The 19,301-nt window shown below is 40.0% G+C and overlaps 1 protein-coding gene across 4 annotated transcripts in view; it reads left to right on the top strand.

Annotated features, from left to right (window-relative positions):
- Chrdl1 (chordin like 1) overlaps positions 1 to 17,899 on the top strand; it is a 106,814-nt gene extending 88,915 nt beyond the window's left edge. Inside the window, exons 7-11 of one of the 4 annotated variants that reach the window (XM_021187904.2) lie at positions 1,504 to 1,672; positions 4,973 to 5,167; positions 10,654 to 10,821; positions 13,770 to 13,859; positions 17,060 to 17,899. In XM_021187904.2, the coding sequence (XP_021043563.1) occupies positions 1,504 to 1,672; positions 4,973 to 5,167; positions 10,654 to 10,821; positions 13,770 to 13,859; positions 17,060 to 17,190 (753 nt within the window). In that variant the 3' untranslated portion in view covers positions 17,191 to 17,899. Of the gene's footprint in view, positions 1 to 1,503; positions 1,679 to 4,972; positions 7,833 to 10,653; positions 10,822 to 13,769; positions 13,860 to 17,059 lie in introns of those variants that run through there. The other 3 variants (XM_029534514.1, XM_029534513.1, XM_021187908.1) reach the window with 3 other exon arrangements.
- The last annotated feature ends 1,402 nt before the right edge of the window (positions 17,900 to 19,301 follow it).

The following is a 19,301-nucleotide window of genomic DNA, read 5'->3' as shown; positions in this document are numbered from 1 at the left end:
CAACCGATTATGGCAGAAAGAGACGCATAAACCATTGTGGGAATGAGAAATATTTGCCTTAAGAATCCCATCCATGTGCATGATAACAAATTGGAGCAAATTCTTGTTTGTGTGAACAGTTGTGCAACGTGCCAGAGTAGACTCTTAGATATAGAGAATAATATTTTATGTCAGAAGTTCGACGGAGTCCTTTTATTCTAGTTTCTGTTCACTTTTCTCTTCTCCCAAAGCAAAACTTTTCAAAAGATGTGCTTATGATACATAGCAAAAATAAATTCATCTTATGGTAAAGTGGTGTCCAAAGATTCTCTAACTATCTAAGTTTGTCTGTTACCTGTATCAGTGAATATAAGGATCCTCCTCTTTTACTGCCTGTGAAACCCTTTCATGGACTTAGCCTTCTTTACTCATAACCCATGTTATACAACAGTGCATATTAATGCTCTAATCTTTAACGCTTCAGTATTATTCAAGCCATCCCCTTCTACCTGCACTCTGCCTCTGCTGCAGGGAAAGAGAAGGAGACTAGTTGAACTCATCATAGCCTTGGACTCTTGATGAAAGTGTAGTGGTTACTATATCAGTGCCAAAAGACTCCGCACTTTCCTTCAGAAACTACTTTTATTCACTTAACAGCTATGGATGCATACTGTCTAGATATTGCACATTGTTCTCTGCATCAGAGATGGAGCAGTGAACAAAACAATGTCCTTGACTCTGCATAACTTGTATCCTACAACTTTTCTGTATTAGTGAAGTGCTCTATCACATTGCCTGCCTTTCCACTCTCAAGATATGTTGCTGAGACCCTATTTGACTCCCAGCTTTTCCTCTTCTTCAGTTTAGTGCTTTTACACAAACTTTTGGTTAAGTCATTTCTCGACTTAAGAAAAAAAAAAATCCCACCTCTATCATTTACCAAATAAAGCACTTACCCCTTAGCTTGCCATTTAAAGACCTCCATGATCTGGCTCCATCCCCCTTTTGGAATGTTATCCTTCAATTGTTCCCTTTTAAGGACTCTATGTTCTTTGCTACACCTTCTCAATTTGGAAACTTCTGCCTGTTTAAAAAAAAATAAGTCTACCCACTGTTCATGGCCCCGGTCACGAACCCTCCCCAACAAGCATCTCTCCTCATAATTTAGACACCACTTTGGACTTTTTCCTGTGACCTGTTACCTTCTGCCCTGTGTTGCAGACTAACTCTTAAACTGGGAAACATGAGTCTCTTAGCAAGAAGGCATGTAAGCCTTTGGGGCTGTTTTCTTCCCCAGGAGTTTCTCTGTGCCATCTCCAAGGAGAGAGGAAAACCTCAGCAAACTGTCAGTGCTGCTTTCACACAGTAGCATCCGTACCCTTCTTGGATTAGGAAGACATACCATTAAGATCTGAGTTCATCACTAAAAATCAAAGCCATTGAATTATTCCTGCCATACAGAACCCAATACCTGCCATCTCATTGTTGATATCTGCTTTGAACAGTTTTTCTTGTCATTTATAGAGACACTCGTACCTCCGTTCTCCCTACGATCCTCCACCAAGCCGACAAGCTGGAGGTCTTCCCCGCTTTCCTGGGAGCAGAAGTCATTGGGGAGCTGTTATAGATTCCCAGCAAGCATCAGGGACCATCGTGCAGATTGTCATCAATAACAAGCACAAACATGGACAAGGTAAAGGTAACCTCCTCAGCATTCTTGATATTTAGAGAATGACAGAACATTTATGGGACAGAGCACGTTTTCCCATTTAAAAAGCAAAACTATATACTTACATGTGGATCACTTAATATGAAGTCTGCAAAGTGGATATGAACAAGTGACTGGAGGTAACTTATAGGAATTTTCCCAGATGCACCCAGAGTAGTGTGTACACAGGTACCTTTTTTTTGCTTATGAGGCAGTCTCTAACACTGTAACCATTGCCTCTGGGAGTTGGAGGTTATTTGGGGGGAAAAAATCCACATTTTTTTTTTAATAAGCAGGACACCCAACATTCAAAGGTACTCAGTGCTCAACACTTCTGAAACTCTTCTCAATAGTTAAGTGTTAAGCCTTTCTCCCGGGACTCTTGTTAGATATTCTTGGATCCAATCTTAGAGATTTTGCTAATGAGGATCATGCTTTCAATAGAGTGAGTCAGTGAGATGTCCAGAAACCACCTATCTGAGCACTGGGACCACTGGGCAGGTTAAGACTGTAGTACACTCAGCCATGAGAATGGTTGCATATGCATCCACATATGTTCATTGGTCCATTTTTCTCCCCTCTGGCCTCAAATACCCCAAGTCCAATTGTGGAGGTGGAAGAAAGAGAATGGCATAATATTGACTGATTCTGAGTTTGTTAGGTATCCTGTCAATCAGTTTTTTTGGAACCAGAGCTCGACTGGTTCCTTTTTACATAACCACAAGCATGTTTTATTTTCTTTAGAGAGAAAAATAAATCAAAAGGCAATTCCTTGAACAAGATAAAAGTAAATTATTAAACCAAATGAATGAAAAACAATCCATTACAAAGAGGTCCTAGGACGAAGCCCAACGGAGCTGGTCAAGCCAAAACCAGTTCATCACATCTGTTACTAGTTAGATGTAAATTTCAGATTATACATAAAAACATCACTTTTTAAATCTACCCGCTAAAGAGAAAACTCCAAATGCAACTTAATAAAACAACAGTTATTAAAATCACTAGAAATATGCATTATTGACCTGTTTTTGACTTAAAATGTATGGCTTTTAATTTGTGAGGCTTTCTGATACAGCGTTATGGAAGGAAGAAGAGTTAGGCAAAGATACAGTTGGAGTTTTCAATCCTCAACTACCCCCAGTAGATTCCCTTTGCTCTGGAAGCATTGCAAACCTTAAAAACTGATCGAGGACAAAAATAGACTTTGAAAGCCTCATCTAACAAAATTTCCCTAAGAACGCTTCATTTTTCACAGTAGAAGCTCATCCCCCTGACAGCCTTGGTGTCCTACAAAAGCCCTGGCTGCTTCCAATTTCTTTATCTGACACATTTATTTGGATACAGCCCTTCTCTTGTGACCTTTCTGTTAGAGTTCACTGAAGAATCTCTTGTCTTCACCTTAACGCCCAAACCCCAGCTGGATGATTCAAAATCATCTTCTGGAATATTGTCGGTGGGAGGAGGCTGCCTTCCCTTCTAAGGCTACATTTTATTCCACTGCAGAGTGTGGGATTCTGCTCAGTCTGGAGTGTTCCCATAGTCCAGAGGTTTAGAAGGAAGACAACACTTAGCTATAGAACTCTAAATAGTGCTGCCTGCCCTGTGTTTCCTGAGAATGGATCACACTTCACCTGAGCTCTCTCCATAATAACTGAGGTGCATACTCTTAGATCATTGTTAAAAATCACAAAAGAAAAGGCAACAAGCCTCCTCCATTTGAAACTTGAATCCTGCCAAAATGTTCTTGAAGCCAAGTCTGTACCCACTTGTTCAAAATGTTCTAGAAAACCATGCTACTGTGTCAGGAGGAGAGAGAAGAGATAAGGGTGGGAAAAAGAACAATACATCCTGTCTGATATCTGTGATTCTGTTCATAGCCCTGAGCCTCACTCTTTAGTATCTACGGAGAATCACTGTGCACTGGGATCTTCTCCAGGTTAGGTTCTTGGAAATCTTTACACAGATTGACCTGTTAGAGGGCCCAGTACTCAGGCAGTTCTTGCAAAGTACAATAAAAGACAGTCAACATCATTCATATTCTTTAATGTGACCCAGTGGACTTGATGAGAAAGAAATAGCCCAATGATTCATCCTGAGTCTGTTGCAGCCAAATCAGTCAGTTCCTAGAAACGCCCCAACTGGGAATATGTCTTCCCTCAGCCCTGCCCAAAGCAATCCACCCTACCCTAGAGATAACGTTGACCAAGATGCCGACAGGTCTCCTTGGGTGTGATTAGATGATGGAAATAATAAAAGACACGCCCAACCCCAATTACTGCTTGCCATATACACAGTCTCAGCCTTTTAGAGATGGAGAAGATTCAGTCTCGGACATCTCCATTCACATCACTGCCTGTCCATTTATTTTCCTGGAACCTAGCTCCATAAAGCTGACATATATGCAAAGATGTTCTTTGTCCCTTTTTCTAAATATGTTCCCTCTCCCTGTAGCCCAGATGCATGCTCTTTTAAGGTATTTCAGAAAACGTTGAGTTAATAACTATTTTTCCCTTCAACAACTGCCTGAGTTGTCTGTAAGGCAAGTACTTACTTGCTTTAGCCACATTTCTACAATAGCTACCAATGGGAAACTAGGAAAAAATGTCTTGAAAACTTGGAAAAAGATTAAAGACATAAGTGCCACCACCTCACAAGTTACCTAGCACATGTGTGTCCTTTTCCTCTCTTGTCTTAGCATCCCTCTTCCTGTATCCAAACATAGTTTGGCAACATTAAATCCCATGCCCATCCAGCTATATGGGTAGGTTAGGTCTTCATAATATTTAATATTCTGAATGGATTTGATTTGGAATTTATATGAAATTGACCCTTTGGAAAGAAGCAGTTTTTGCATCTAGCCCTCCTAGATAGCAAATCTCTTTGGGAAATAACCAGAAGCACAACTGCTTAGACCACACACATTTTCTGTGGCACTCAAGATATTAAAAATACTACATTCTATTTGAGATTCTTTATCAGATGTTCAAGACAAATAGAACTCCATTTTAATGTATTCATTCACCACCTACCCCATTGAAAACCCTATTTGCAGTTTGCCCACTATTTTTCAAACTATTTGTAAGCATCCAGAGGCTGCTGCAAATGCACGTGGAAAACTATTGAATGTAGCTTATCACTCAGACGGTGCTGTGGTAGGAGACTAGCTCTGTAAATACATCTTCTTGCTCAAAACAAAGGATGTATGATATTTTATAGAATTCATGAGTAGGGTTTTAAACCTTGTAATTTATCTTCACTCTCTCTACTCCTGTGTTTTTTTTCCAGTGTGTGTTTCCAATGGAAAGACCTACTCTCATGGAGAGTCCTGGCACCCAAATCTACGAGCATTTGGCATTGTGGAATGTGTACTATGCACTTGTAATGTCACCAAGCAAGAATGTAAGAAAATCCACTGCCCCAATCGATACCCCTGCAAGTATCCTCAAAAAATAGATGGAAAGTGCTGCAAGGTGTGCCCAGGTAAAAAGGCAAAAGGTGCATTGGCTGGAGGCCCTGCCTTTGGTTGAATGAGATTCGCACATAGTCCTATTCAGTTTTCTTTGTGCATCAAAACTATAAATGACCTGTCTTATAGTTCTAACAATAACAGTTCTAGCAAGAATGAACTTTATCCTTTCCTCTTCTGAAACACTGATGGTTGCTTTGAAGAAATTAACTTCTCAGAGTTTCTTTTGTCTACAACATCAAACACATGCCAAATTGCTTAACTTGTTCTTGCTTTTCTAAATTAGAGAGTTTACATTATTACTGTTTTAGGAAAAGTTACACCTTTTATGGTTTAAATCACTAACTCACTTCAAGACATAATCCAGTACTCTTTTCAGATGAGATATAAATGAGTTACAGTAGAGAGAAATTAGGTTCTGATCCAAATGCAAATGCATCAAATCCACCCCATGTGAAAAATTTTAAAGTTTATTACTGTACTCCATATTTATATTTTAATTTGCAATTTCTTTTTAAAAATTCTGAGATATTGTATATGGGGTACAGTATGTTAATTCAAGACAAATATACAAGGTATAATTATCAAATCAGGGTAATTATCATTCTCTCTACTCTGATATTTATCCTTAGACTTTTCTAGTCATTTTAAAATTTATCATCAATTGGGTTTTTGATATGGTAACTCCACTGTGCTAAAGAAACCATTCATTCTAATGGTATTTTAGTATCTACTATCTAACCTCTATCTCCCCTTCACCACCTTTCAACACTAAAATCCTATATTTTTTCTTCATTAATGACAAGAACAGTAAAATATATAAACTGACTTTCCCAGAGTCATGAAACTAACTGATAAGACAATCAAGATGTCAAACCCAGGTCACTTCCAGCCCATTGTCTTTTCTACTTGAAATTGTTGTTGATCTATTCTAAACACAAATTATTAAAATGGTCGTTTTTAAGACATGAGCTACATAAAAACTTTACCCTCTCTAATATTAGCATTGTAACTTCGGCTTGCTACAGCTTTCCCATGGGATCTGGAACAAGCACCTTCACCTTTATGAGTCTCCATTTCTTTTTCTTCCAAATGAGATCTTTAAAGCAGGTGACTTCCTACAGCTATCACCACCACCACCCCCAATCCCAGAATTCCACTATCAGTAAATCAGCCAACCCTAGGCACATGAATTTATCATTTCTTAGAATTTATGGGAATACAAATGAAAAACAAACACTTTTTAAAATGGAGGTGTTTAAAATCTCTTCCATTAAGCAATCACTCCTGCCTTGCAGTCAAGCATGCATTCAGTGTAAATACATGAGTATCTTCATGTGAGCCAATGATTCCTGAGATTGTCTGTACATTGGAATCCCCAGGGAGGTTCTAATAGTCCCTGTGCCTCATCTCCAGAGATTGATTTGAATTGTGGCATGGGCTTGGACCCCCTTTTTTTAGTGCCTCGGGCTCCTTTGATGTGCAGAAAAGTTTGAGAACAATTGCTGTCTACTTGAAGTGGTTCATGGTCTTGTCCTTAAAAATGTGGTTTGTGGACGAGCAGCACAGGGGAGATAAAAGCTGACGCTCAGGCCTCCACCTGCTCCGCATCTACATCAGCAGTTAGGATCGTCAAGTAATTCTACTTGAAGTCTATTAAAGTTTGGGAAGTAAAGATTTAAGATAACTCTAATGGTCTTCATCTCCCATGATGAAAGTCACAGGGATGGGATGTGGATATATAAAGGATAAGAGCTAACCAATAGTAGAGAAATCCGCATACTAAAATTCAGGTGGAAGCACGCTTATTAGGGGTAGGCAGGGAGCATATTCTAGGAATGATATAGATATCAGGGCCACCCAAACATGGTGACTTATTGACACTTCAAAGTCTGTGATCTCATTTAGTCCATAAATCTTTATGTCAGTTGAAATCCCCAATCTCTTGGGTCAAAGAGCTAACATTTACATTTAAAGGATAATCTATGGTAAAAAAAAAAATCAATAATTACCTCCATACTGAAGATAAGGTATTCCAATTTGATTCTTTTATTTTTAGACAAAAATCTCATTTCATACCGTACTTGGGATTATGTTCATATGAGTATTTGAAGTAAATGGAGAAAATTGGAACTGAGCATGCATTAGTTTAAAAAATAATTTCCCTCTCAGGTTGGCTGTGTTTTTAAAGCATCCAGATAAGCAACTCCACCTCTGAGAAAGTAAATGGAGACACATAAAGGTCTAAAAACCAGGATTTCTTGTTGCAGTGCTACTTATAATAGTGGAAACTTAACAATGGTCAGAAAATTCACTCATAAGGGAATGGCTAAATTATGGTATAAGTGCACTGTGGAAAATTATGCAGACATTAAAGTCATTGAAGACCAAGACTGCTGAGGTGGAAATACTAAGTTAAAAAGCAAGCTACAAAAAAATATGTGTATCATACTTAATTTTTGTGTTTAAGAAAGAGTTTGTCTGTGTTTAGATTTTTTCAAAGCCTGGAAGGGACTATGACAGAATGTTTACAGAGACCGTCTTTGGATAACTGACTTATTAAGTATTCCTATCTTCTTCTTTCACTTGTATTTTTAAATTTTTCAATAGTAAACATGTATTACTTTCATCACTTGAAAACATAATAAAAGTTGTTGTTTTAAAAACCACCTTCCAGAATCCCAATTGTTAATATATTATACAATCTGACTGACTGAATTTTGTTTCCCCCGATGAGCTATTTTGACTGTTTTCCATCCCAATCACATATGTTGAGATAACATATCCACCTGGCGTCATGGAATGAGCGAGTTCCAATCTCATTCTATGTACTTTTCTCTCTCGGAACCAGACCTGGGTTTGTGCACTTTAAACCACTCCTAGGGGTCATATTGCCTGAGAGTCTCTGTCTGCATGGCCAGGAACCTATATAGAAATTCAGCACCTGCAAAGCATTAAGGAGTTTGTCTTATGATCACCCTAAAAGACACATGTTTAGTACCTACTGCATGGAAACACAAACACTGAAGACTGAGGGGTAAACAAGACAGGCAAAGGCTACAGCCTGGTTCTTGCATTGTCGTGGAGAAGAAACACAGTGAAACCAAATCAAGAACATTAATTTTAGTAGGTGATAAGGACTGTGCAGGAAAATGGCACAAGATCAGGAAATGGTGACTAGTGAAAAAAATAAAAAACATTTTCAAGACAGTGGTCAAGGAAGGCTTCTCTGAAAATGTGATGTTCATGGATGCCATGCAAGTGTCCACAAACAGGAATATCACACCATCAGTGGCCTCTTAAAATAATGGTTCATGATCTAGAGGAAAATGGACAAAGCAGTGAAAGAAAAAGAATATTGTTTTGGTAGGGAAGAAAGTCACCGGTGACCAAGCCTAAAGTCTCATCCTAACAAATGATAGCAGGCTCCGTCAGCAACAAACACAAGCCAAGCAAGGTAAAGCATGGAAGTTCTGCCTCTCTTCTATAGCTCTGCTAGAGGCCAGCCTTCCCTTTTATGTCAGTGCTCACTTCCTGGATTGACTACAGGTTTCCCAACTCAACTTCCTTGGTCCTGCTGCCCTGATACCTGGAATTCCTTACACACTTCTTTGGGGATTTGATCATAAAACCTTTCCTGAGCTGAGATAACACATCTTTATCTGTCATCACCACCTCCCAAAATAATGGTATCTAAGTTTCTTAGTTCTAGATGGCGCAGTATAGTGTTCTCATGGGGAATGGACATGGCCAGCAATGACTTCAATTGTGGCACGGTTCGCTGAAAAGGAGATGAGAGTAGACGAGCATGGAGGTGAGGTGTCTTGAGATGACAAGTGGGAAAAGTGCAAGATGTTATCAAATACATCTGTCTAAGGACAGAATCTGCCTCTTGTAGGGTCTTCCAGTTTCAACTAGGGCTGAGTCATTAATGGGGTTTTGTTGTTTGTGGATTTCTTCAGTTGTGTAAGTCCAAATCTTAGGAGGGGTTGGTGCTTCTAAATGACTCGTTCGGATACTCAGAAAAACTCTAAGCATATGACTTCTAGTGACATCATGGGTTAGGTTACATGTGTCAGTTACATCCATAGCCAACATTTAGCCCTCCTTGTAAAGGTGACAATTGAATTCCTAGACATCCCTTCTTCCCATTTGAAAACTTAGCACACAGCCCTTAATTATCTAACATAAAAAAAAGAACTGGCCTGCCAAGTAATCAAATGGCTAAAAAGAAAGACAAGGGGAGAAAGGAAGCTTGATTCTAAGGATAATCCACAAAATGAACGATTCAAGTTGGAACTGTCAAGAGATCATGATAGTTTTGTCCTCCCAGTGCCAAATGGTTAGTGGAGGAGGTAGAGAAGAAACTTAAACGGGTCTAAAAGAGACATACAATAGCAATTTGATCACAGTGACCAGTCCAATATGTCTTATTAGTCAACAGTGAGTATGAGTTACAGATCCCCCAAACATTCAACCCTTAAGTGATTTCATCACTGACAGTTCAGCTATTCTGAGAGATGGCTTCTGTAGAGTCTCAAAGTTTTTATGATGTGTAAAGCTTTTTCTTCATTGTTCTTTATTTGAATTATACACTTTTAATACACACCTAGCAAAGGGACAACTCATCAATAACCAACCAGGGGAAACTTATTTTTTGATACGGGGCCTGGGCAAAGGGGAATGTCATGTGAAAGGCCAAGTATTATGGGGCTGTTGTCTTTCTTTATTCCTAGGAGCTGAAGTTCAACAGTTCAGTATACATAGAATATGATCCACACACAGATGGTGGATCTGACCATTTTTTTTTTAGTGTATCTCCTAGCCGTTCCTTTGGCATAGCATACACATGACTAATCTGACATCTAGATTTTGGCACTGGTGCTGATCCGGTATTATCATTCCTCTTACAAACAAATCAAAGAGCATTCAGAAATGTCAAGCCAATTTGGATGGATATGTTGGGCAAGTATATGCACATAAGTGAGTGTCATGAGTATTTTCTAAGTATACAGAAATGATGTCAGAGAAGTTAACCAAAGCCCTTTCAGCCCATTTCCTGGGTCTCTTTTAGCAACATGGGGCTGGACAGAACAGGATTCTACTCTAGTATGGAAAATTCAATTCTTTCTTAAGTACCTAAGAAATGTACACCCAGCTATACTATTCCTCTTCATTGAAATCCACTTCTAAGTGACTGTTGTAGGGAGATCCAGCTCAGGTTCTGGGTGTATCCTACACAGCCATGGATTCTGCCATCACATGGACTCATGAGAGGTTTTATGTGTCTTGGTGATTTAATGGCTGCTAAAGGATCAGCTGGAGCTGAGTTAGTGAGGTAAATCTGGAAACCTTGTTTCTGTAATAATGTTCTTGTTGATTGTTTACTCCTGATCAGTGTCAACTATTATAAACACTGAGATGGCTAAATACAGAAGTTCACTTCTAGTTTTTTAAAAAAAAAATATATGCCAAACCTCTACTTGCTTCCTGGTTCCAGAAGAACCTCCAAGCCAAAACTTTGACAGCAAAGGTTCCTTTTGTGGAGAAGAAACCATGCCTGTGTATGAGTCTGTGTTCGTGGAGGATGGAGAGACAACCAGAAAAGTAGCACTGGAGACCGAGGGACCACCTCAAGTAGAGGTCCACGTTTGGACTATTCGAAAGGGTGAGCAAATCAACATTGAATTTGTGTTTCTGAGTGTATCAGAAAAAGGACGACTTGCCCTAATTTTCTTCAACATGTTCCTATGTTTGGGTCAGAAATTACCTGTTTCTTAGAAACTGGCAGGTGTCTAGCATAGATATTATGCTTTCAAATTTAACACAGCCTGTGCTAAAGATTAACTATTAACTCTTAAGATTCCCAAGGTTATCATTTTCACAGCACCAAAATCTGAAGGAGGGATTCTTTCTTCTTCTGGTAACAAAGCCTTTTGTTTTCATTCAATTTTTCAATAATAGATACATCCTCTCCTATACATCTTTTGTCACTTATTCTTCTATCATTTTCATTTTTATAATTTCTAGAAGGAAAAGCATGTGGTTCAGTTTGGACCAATATGTCTTTTCTAATTTCATTTTTATTTTGTAATTAGGTTAAAAAAAGTAGCAGGTTTTCATATATAGTTCATTCGTTGATCCGTTCACTAATTAGTTAGTTAGTTTGACCCATCCCGTTTTCTTGACTAGCTTCCACAGACTCCTTCACGCCTGATATTCCCCCTTCTACTTTCATATTAATTGCTGTTGCCTTCTGTACATATCTCCCTTAAAGCCGGTTTTTTTCTTCTAGCTTCCCATCATCAACACATATGCATACTCTCACAAAAATACACATATATACAAATGAGAAGGTGGAAGCCACATATAAGGAAGAACACACCCTGCTTTTCTCTTTCTGGCTGCATAGCATCATCATTGGACCAACTTGTTGTTTTGTTTTGCCTTGGTTCTATTTTTATATCCGATACCTAAGCCCTACTGCCAGAGATTAATTTGTTGTCTGAGAAAGGAAAGTGCATCCATCAGTATATTTCTGTAAGTCCTCAAAGTGATTCTGATCTATGGCCAACATTGTAAACTAATGAACTGCAGCCTAAATTTCCAATACAAATCTCAAGAAACAGGAAAACCCATTCTTCCAGTGTGAAGCTATGTCAGTGGAATTACACCATGCACTCTGGATTAAGATAAATTTAAAACATCCTTCCGACTTTCAAAAAGATTATGATCTTGAACTCACTGTGTAAAGTTTTGGTGACGAGCCTGATGATTGCAGTTCCATCCCTGGAACTCACATGGTGGAATTGAATCCCACAAGTAAATTGCCCTCTGACCCTCACGTGTGTGGTGTGGTGCACAAGTGCCTACACACACACACACACACACACACACACACACAGAGGTATGCACTCACACTGAAAAGATTATAATCTCACTCAAAACAATCCTGTCATGACATCCAGTTGCCTTACTGACTCTTCACAGCAACCACGACAACGACCAATATTCTTTTTAATACTCAATGTGCTCCTACATCTATCTGTTCACACCACCATACTATAAAGACAAGACTCGTGCTGATCTTGATTGGTCAAGGTTTTCAGAAAGCCAATGGTAGACTTAAGATTTCTCTTGGTCAATACGATATATCCTTTATCCGTTGAACCTACCTCCTGTCCAAGGCTCAAGAGTATTCAAATAGCCAGGTATAGTGGCACATACCTTTAACCTTTTTACTTGGGAGGCAAACACAGGTGGATCTCTTTGAATTCAAGGACAGCCTGCTCTACATAGGTGTAAGCCAGCCAGAACTACAAAGTAAGCCCCTATCTCAAAACAGCAACAATAATAACCAGTGTTCAAACATGTGTATGCTTCAACATCATGCACAGAACTGTACTAAGGTGCTGCTAGCTAGTCTTTCTCCAGAGATGAGAATGTAATAGGCCTTGGATACATTATAAACATTTCGTGATTAAGGCAGAAACTTGGGATACTGATTGAAGTGGTAATTGGATCCTACTTTGAGAAATGCTGCTATAATTTTTACTACATCTTTTCTCTTTCCTTTTCCCAAGAGCCTTGCCTTTTCTCCCCACCCATTAGAAAGTATGATAGGATATACATACGCTTTTCAGCCATGTTTATTTTGGCTTTATATCTAAGCATGTTGATTTTCTATCTTTAACTCCATAGTGTGTTTGTTTACTAGTCACCTGGGACTAAGAACTGGCCTGATGATTTCTCAAGCAGTGATCCCAGTCACATATACTTCATCCCACTAGAGTACAGATGGCTCACAATTTGCCAGTAGATCATATCAGTAGCCTTTACACAGACTGAAGGGAGGTTTATGCTTTCTGGACACAGCAAAACCCAGGCTTTGTCTTCTTCATTCACTGTTGACCACTGAGTTTAAGTGAGCTGGTGACATGCTGCTTCTTAACTACTTGGCAGGTTTCAGCTATTTGCCTGTCTCTAATAGAAACTATTTAGGCAAACTGGAAACTATAAGGAGATGAGTAAGAACTTCCCCCACCACCACCATTTGTTTAGGTTTTGTTTGTTTGCTTGCTTGCTTGTTAAGAGACGCCTACAGGAATTATGACTATTTCCCAAAGGAAAAATTTGCTCTTCTGTGTGAATTTAGGAATTGGGGTAGCTTCTGCATTTACACAAATAATGTGCCTGTGATTCTACTACTGGCTTTTTATTGTTTAGCCAGGAGGGCAGCCTGGTGGTTTGGCAGGAACTAGTCAACCCAAATTATGGCCAAAGGCAGAACTTATCATGCTGCCTCTGGCTACAGAAGCTCCAACCAGTGCTCATGCTTTTCATAGGCAGAAGTCCCGTGGTCAAAAGTACTACCTTCCTTATCTCCAGTCCCAGGAGAAGCTAAAGAAAGGCCAGTGAGCCAAGGAAACAAATGGAGTCAATTAAAATCTCTGAACCGTCCAAGTTCCTGGTTAAGTGCATTACACAGCCTAGCTCAATACTCCTAAGACCCAGTAATGAGATTATATGCTCAGCTTGGGCAGAAAAGAGGGTCTTTGCTTCCAAAAAGAGATAGAAAATATTTCATCACCTGTTCTACTTTGTGCTTGGCCCTAGGCATTCTCCAGCACTTCCACATTGAGAAGATTTCCAAGAGGATGTTTGGGGAGCTCCATCACTTCAAGCTAGTTACTAGGACCACCTTAAGTAAGTGGAACCTCCTTTTACTCCTTGCTGGAAGCCACCTCTAACTTTTAAATGTTGCATAGGCACACATGAAGTACCTCTGTATTCTCAGGAAACACAAAGAATGCTCAGTGTCAACATTAGGGAATGTTCTGTTTCTTTTTTGGAGGACCAGGCAGCCAATAAGGTGTCTGAGTGAAAACTGGGAAAACTTGGACATGATGAATACAAATTATGATACAGTCCGCATACAAGCTATTTCAGGGCAAGGATTCTTAAATGTCTTTTACAAACCGATAAACCAAGACCCAAGAGGGTAGAAGGAAGCTTCACAATATTTCAGGTGTAATTGTGGAGTCTTAGTATCTGGAAGGCTATGTTCTCTGGGGATGAGGAAGAGAGACAGAGACGGAGATAAAGAATCCCTATCAGTTCTATGTTACAGCAAAGCTCTCTGACTCTTAGGACGTCCACTAGGTGCTCATGTTTCTTTGAAAGCATATAGGCATTCCGGCAGACGTGCAGCTCTCCCACTTTCTACACTAGATGGAGCTTAGGGACTAGATTCTGCAGGGCGCTGAGGTGGGGATGGGTGGGGAGCACTTCTAATGGAATAAAAGGCACCAGATTTCTATCCACAGGGAATTTCTAATGGGCAAGACAGAACAGGAACAGGCCTTCGGTATGAATTAGAAGAGCTGTGAGGAGTTAAATTCCTAAGTGCTCAGGGGAATCTGCAAAGAACAATGAGACTAGAGCCAGGTGGGCTTAGTCGAGGAAGGCTTCGGGGAGGAGGTGCTTTTTCAAAGAAAAGGGTGTGACTGGGCAACAGGTCAAGAAATCAGTCCAAGGCGAAGGTGCAGCCTAAGAGAAGATTCAGGCAGGAGCAAACAAGAACTGTGGGTGGGGGTAAGGAATGATCACCCAGGCCGCATAGGGTGCAATGAAGATGAAAAGAATTGGTATAAAGTAGTCCAAAGACTTAGAAGAAGCCAGTGAAAAGTTCACACACAAAGCAAGTAACATTGGGAGTTGCGACACTGATATCAACGTGGTGCTCTGGGCTCTTTGATACATTTAAGAAGCACTTGCCTTGGTGATTCCATGCTACAAGAAGACTTGTTTGCAATGCTAAGACATTAGATTTGCTTTATACCAGCACAGCACTGGAGGTTAGTAAGCAGGTAAATGGTGCAATTCCATCTGGCTTTTAGAAAGAGGGGCTAACTGTGTGGCATGAGGGTGCACCGTTTAGTGACCATGCTGGTGAAAGTCTGAATTAGGAAGTTCTGACACTATATGGTCTGTGAGACAAGGGAGGATGGATCACCATGAGAGAGATTTCTAAAACTAAGTCAACAGGATCTATGTCACAGGGAGGAGGGAATTACTTTGGAATGGCTCCAGTATTAATAACTGTATAGATTGGGTAGCTAATAATGCCATTCACCAATGAAAAGCTAAAGAATAAGTAGGTATTGGTGAGTAAGGGCCTCTGCTTGGAATGTATGTTGATCAGGATGCCTGAGAACTACCTAGAAAGGTCTTCTGTATGTCTTTGGAAAGATCAATAGAAATTAAATTGAGAATTTGACTGCAGGAGTTAGGAAATTCCTATGAGGGAGTAAGGAATAAAGGAGACAGAGACTAGGGGCCAGGGAGCAATGGTATGACTTTCAAAATGACTATTCCAGCATTGAACACCCTTCAGTTTGGGTTGTGTGCAAGCCACTGGATTGATTGTCCTCCAGAGGACATCAAAGCTGATTTAGACATACCCTGTGCCCATAGTAATTAGAATTGCAGTTGGGTAATGGAAGTAGATACTGTGTGTCCCAAACATTGTACAGTCTAAAGGAAGGTGGTAGTAAAATGATAAATAGAGTCACCTGGGGGCACAGAAACAAGCCCAATGCATTCACACAATGTGCCTCCATAGCCCCTCACATAATAAGGCTTTGGTAAATGCTGTCTTCTTTTTGTCTTTTACTTTCGTACTGAGGCATGAATAATAGAGAGAATTTAAGGGAGAAATAAGCAGGACGATCAAGCCTCAGTTATATCTTCATGTGAGTAGGGAAGCATGGAGGTTCAAAACTGACTGAGGATGAAAAGGAATTTCCTTACCTTGGGCTCAGCGTTCCCCAGATTTCATCACCAGGAAGACAGAAATTAAAAGAAAAGCGAGGATCTGCTGTGAATCAGCAGGCAAATAGAAGTGATACTGCCAAGTTAAGAGTGGAACGTACTGTGCCAGTATGAGAATAGAATGCTAGAAGCAGCCATAGGATGGCATTTCAGGGTGCCAAGGATGCATAAGGACATGGAGATATAGAAGGAAATAAATATGAGTAGTTCTTGACAAAGGAAGAGAGGAACCGGGGAAAATAATGATAAATAATCAAGTAACCCAAGCCACTGAAAAGAATGGGCCAAAAAAAAAAAAAAAACAAGCTGTGATCCAGTAATTCAGTAGATATTGCTGTCCACGGGCATTTTTTTTAAAACTTGGTGTGAAGTGAGCCACCTATAGAGCAAGCTAGCAGACTGTATTTTATAAATGCTGAATACACTATAAAATTTCTAAACACGGGAGATGGAGCTAGTTCAGTACTTAGAGTGTAAACTGCTCTTCCAGAAGATTTAAGTACAGTTCCCAGTAGCCACATCAGGGTAGTTCACAACTTCTGCTCCAGGAGGGGTCTGATACTAATGAACCCTGTGGGCACCTGCACTCACATAAACATATCACCTCCCACCCCACAAACACACTGTTTAAAATCAAATCTTTTAATAAAAGCTTTCTAAACATAGTGCTTAGGATTTGCTCATGGGGGAACAGTTGCATCTCATTTGGGGATATCTATCAAATGCTATGTATCAAAGTGGAAAGTCCATGTCTTATTTTCTGTCTCTATCTGAGAAACATATTTGTGTAAGGGTAAATTTTTTTTTATGAAACCACCTGCCTTTCATATTTAAAATGTCTGGATAGTGCTACAAGGATGTGGGAATGAATGAAAGGAACTAGTTGTATTCCTAGGTAGTTCAGCTTTGATCTTTTTTTCTTTATTTACATTTCAAATGCTATCCTGAAAGTTCCCTATACCGCCCCCCCCACCCCTGCTCCCCTACCCACCTACTCCCACTACCTGGCCCTGACCTTCCCCTGTTCAGCTTTGATCTTACACACTCCTAACCATTCTGTGTTTGCCTTTTAGACCAGTGGAAGCTCTTCACTGAAGGAGAAGCTCAGCTCAGCCAGATGTGCTCAAGTCAGGTGTGCAGAACAGAACTGGAAGACTTGCTGCAGGTTTTGTACCTGGGGAGACCTGAAAAGGACCACTGTTAGACAAAACAGCCAGGACTGGACAGTATCAATCAAGAAAACTCAAGCTGCAGCGCTCCAAAACCCCAAAGTCAACCTCAGTCAAATTATCCACGCCAGCCACAGCATACCTTGCTCCTCTATGTGCCGCGGTGTGCCATCCCTCAAATATCTCCTGTAAAGAGAAGAGAGGAGTCTTTAATGGATTCTGGAGGGAGAAGGGATAGGACTTTGTGGTGCAGCTGTAGTTTCTGTGAGAATCACTTTTATTTGCAGGTTAAAGTAAAAAAGAAAAAAAAAAAACACTTTTGGAGATCCTATGTAGAAAGTCACAAAAAAGAGAGATATTGTTCAGCTTGAGTTGGGTCATGTCAAGCAGTCATTTATTTGGTGGGTGGCAATACAGTCAGGTGGTTATAGAGCACATACCAAGCATATGTGAAGCCATGGGTTCTATTCTCAGAACTGAAAAAATTTCCATCCTCATATCTCATGTGTACACCTATGAACACACACACACACACACACACACACACACACACACACACACTGCACATATAATATAACTGCCTTTTTCATTCTGGCTCCTAAACACCTTTGAACTTGTTGATATCCAGAGAAATAAACTAAAATTGTATGCACAAAACTCTGCCCTCAAGCCTTTAAGGCAGGTTTTTAAGTAATCAGCCATAGTTCTAGGGTGAAGAACCCCATTTGTGGGTCTTATTCCCTTTGAAGTGCTAAATTCATTTTGCCCAATAATACTACTTCTCTTTCCTTATCTGAATCTATAACACCTCCATTAGGAAGGTAGAATTTGGAGAAATCATCAGAAACTAGATTTATTCCAAACAAAATAACCGTAGAAGAATACAACTGATAAAAATAAAATAAGCCATTTTTTCACAGCTCTAAAACTAACTGGTTAGTAGGCTAATAATGTTCACTCATTTTTTTTGAGGCAATAGTCACCTTGGCAGACACTTTTAGGTTGGCACTTTTATTCTAAAAGCCTTTTTAAGGCTAGTCTTCCTTCTCTGATTACAGGAGCTGAAATTTAACTTTTCGAAGAGGCTCAGTCCTTATGAGCTTCTCAACACTGGCTCTTCTGTTAAGAGTGACTGTTCATTCAGGGAGCTGAGAATTCTGGCACAGATCTTTGTCCCAACCATTCCTACTATTCTTGCCTTATTCTTAGCATGTATTGCATCGGGATTTTAGACCAGGCTGCCTCTGAAATGGACCTTTTGGAACAAACTATAAATATTTCCTAGCAAGAATCATAGGCCCACTTTCTGGATTTGCCCCTCTGAGAAGCATGCATGAGCTCACATGAGTACTGAGAAGTTTGAAGACCAAGAAATCCCATATTTCCCACTCTAGGTGAGACAATGTGAGAGGAAAAAGTATGAAGGGTCTGGATTTTTACTAGAACCTGACAGAGAAGGGAAAGTTTCTATAAAAAGAGACACCAGGCTTTGGGGCCAGGGCTTCATGAGAAAACCTTCTTGCCAGCCAATCACACTTTCTTCTCAGAAGAAAGGCATAGAGCATCCTGGATTGCAAAGCCACAGAACATTATTGAACGTATGATGGGGCAGTGCCAACCTTCTGCTGCTTCCCCCTTGGAGGATACAGTAATTCCAGAGTGTGGAGATCAGTAACCATATCCTGAGGAAAGTGGTGATTCCCCTGCTAGATGATTCACCCACAAACCTTCCCACCCAGGTGTTCTCTGAAAGCTTAGCCTCAAGGGAACACCTAAAGAGCTCCCCTACATAGACGCCTGCCTCCAGGTGCAGGAACACACCTTCCTAAAGTGCTGTGGGAAGCCAAACTGGGGAGCTGTGCTAAGTCAATGTAGAAATTTTGGTGTTGGATAGAATATAGAACATAGGGGAAAGAGACCAAACTGCCTGTAGTTAGAGAAGAATGTATGTTGTTCTTTTGTGTATTTATTTGTATCATAAACACATGGGAAAGCAAAGACCATAAGCACCATTTTGCAGTTTTATCTTTTTTCCAGTTAGCTCATGTAACCAAGTATGAATAACATAACAGTATTACCCTTTCACTCTTCTCACAAGACAGGTACCCAAATATGGTACTTATTTATGTAGTCACTGTGTTTCTGG

Source organism: Mus pahari, chromosome X (genome assembly GCF_900095145.1).
Source record: "Mus pahari chromosome X, PAHARI_EIJ_v1.1, whole genome shotgun sequence".
Classification (NCBI taxonomy): domain Eukaryota; kingdom Metazoa; phylum Chordata; class Mammalia; order Rodentia; family Muridae; genus Mus; species Mus pahari.
The sequence above is the reverse complement of the archived record's forward strand: the minus strand, read 5'-3'. Positions and strand labels throughout refer to the sequence as shown.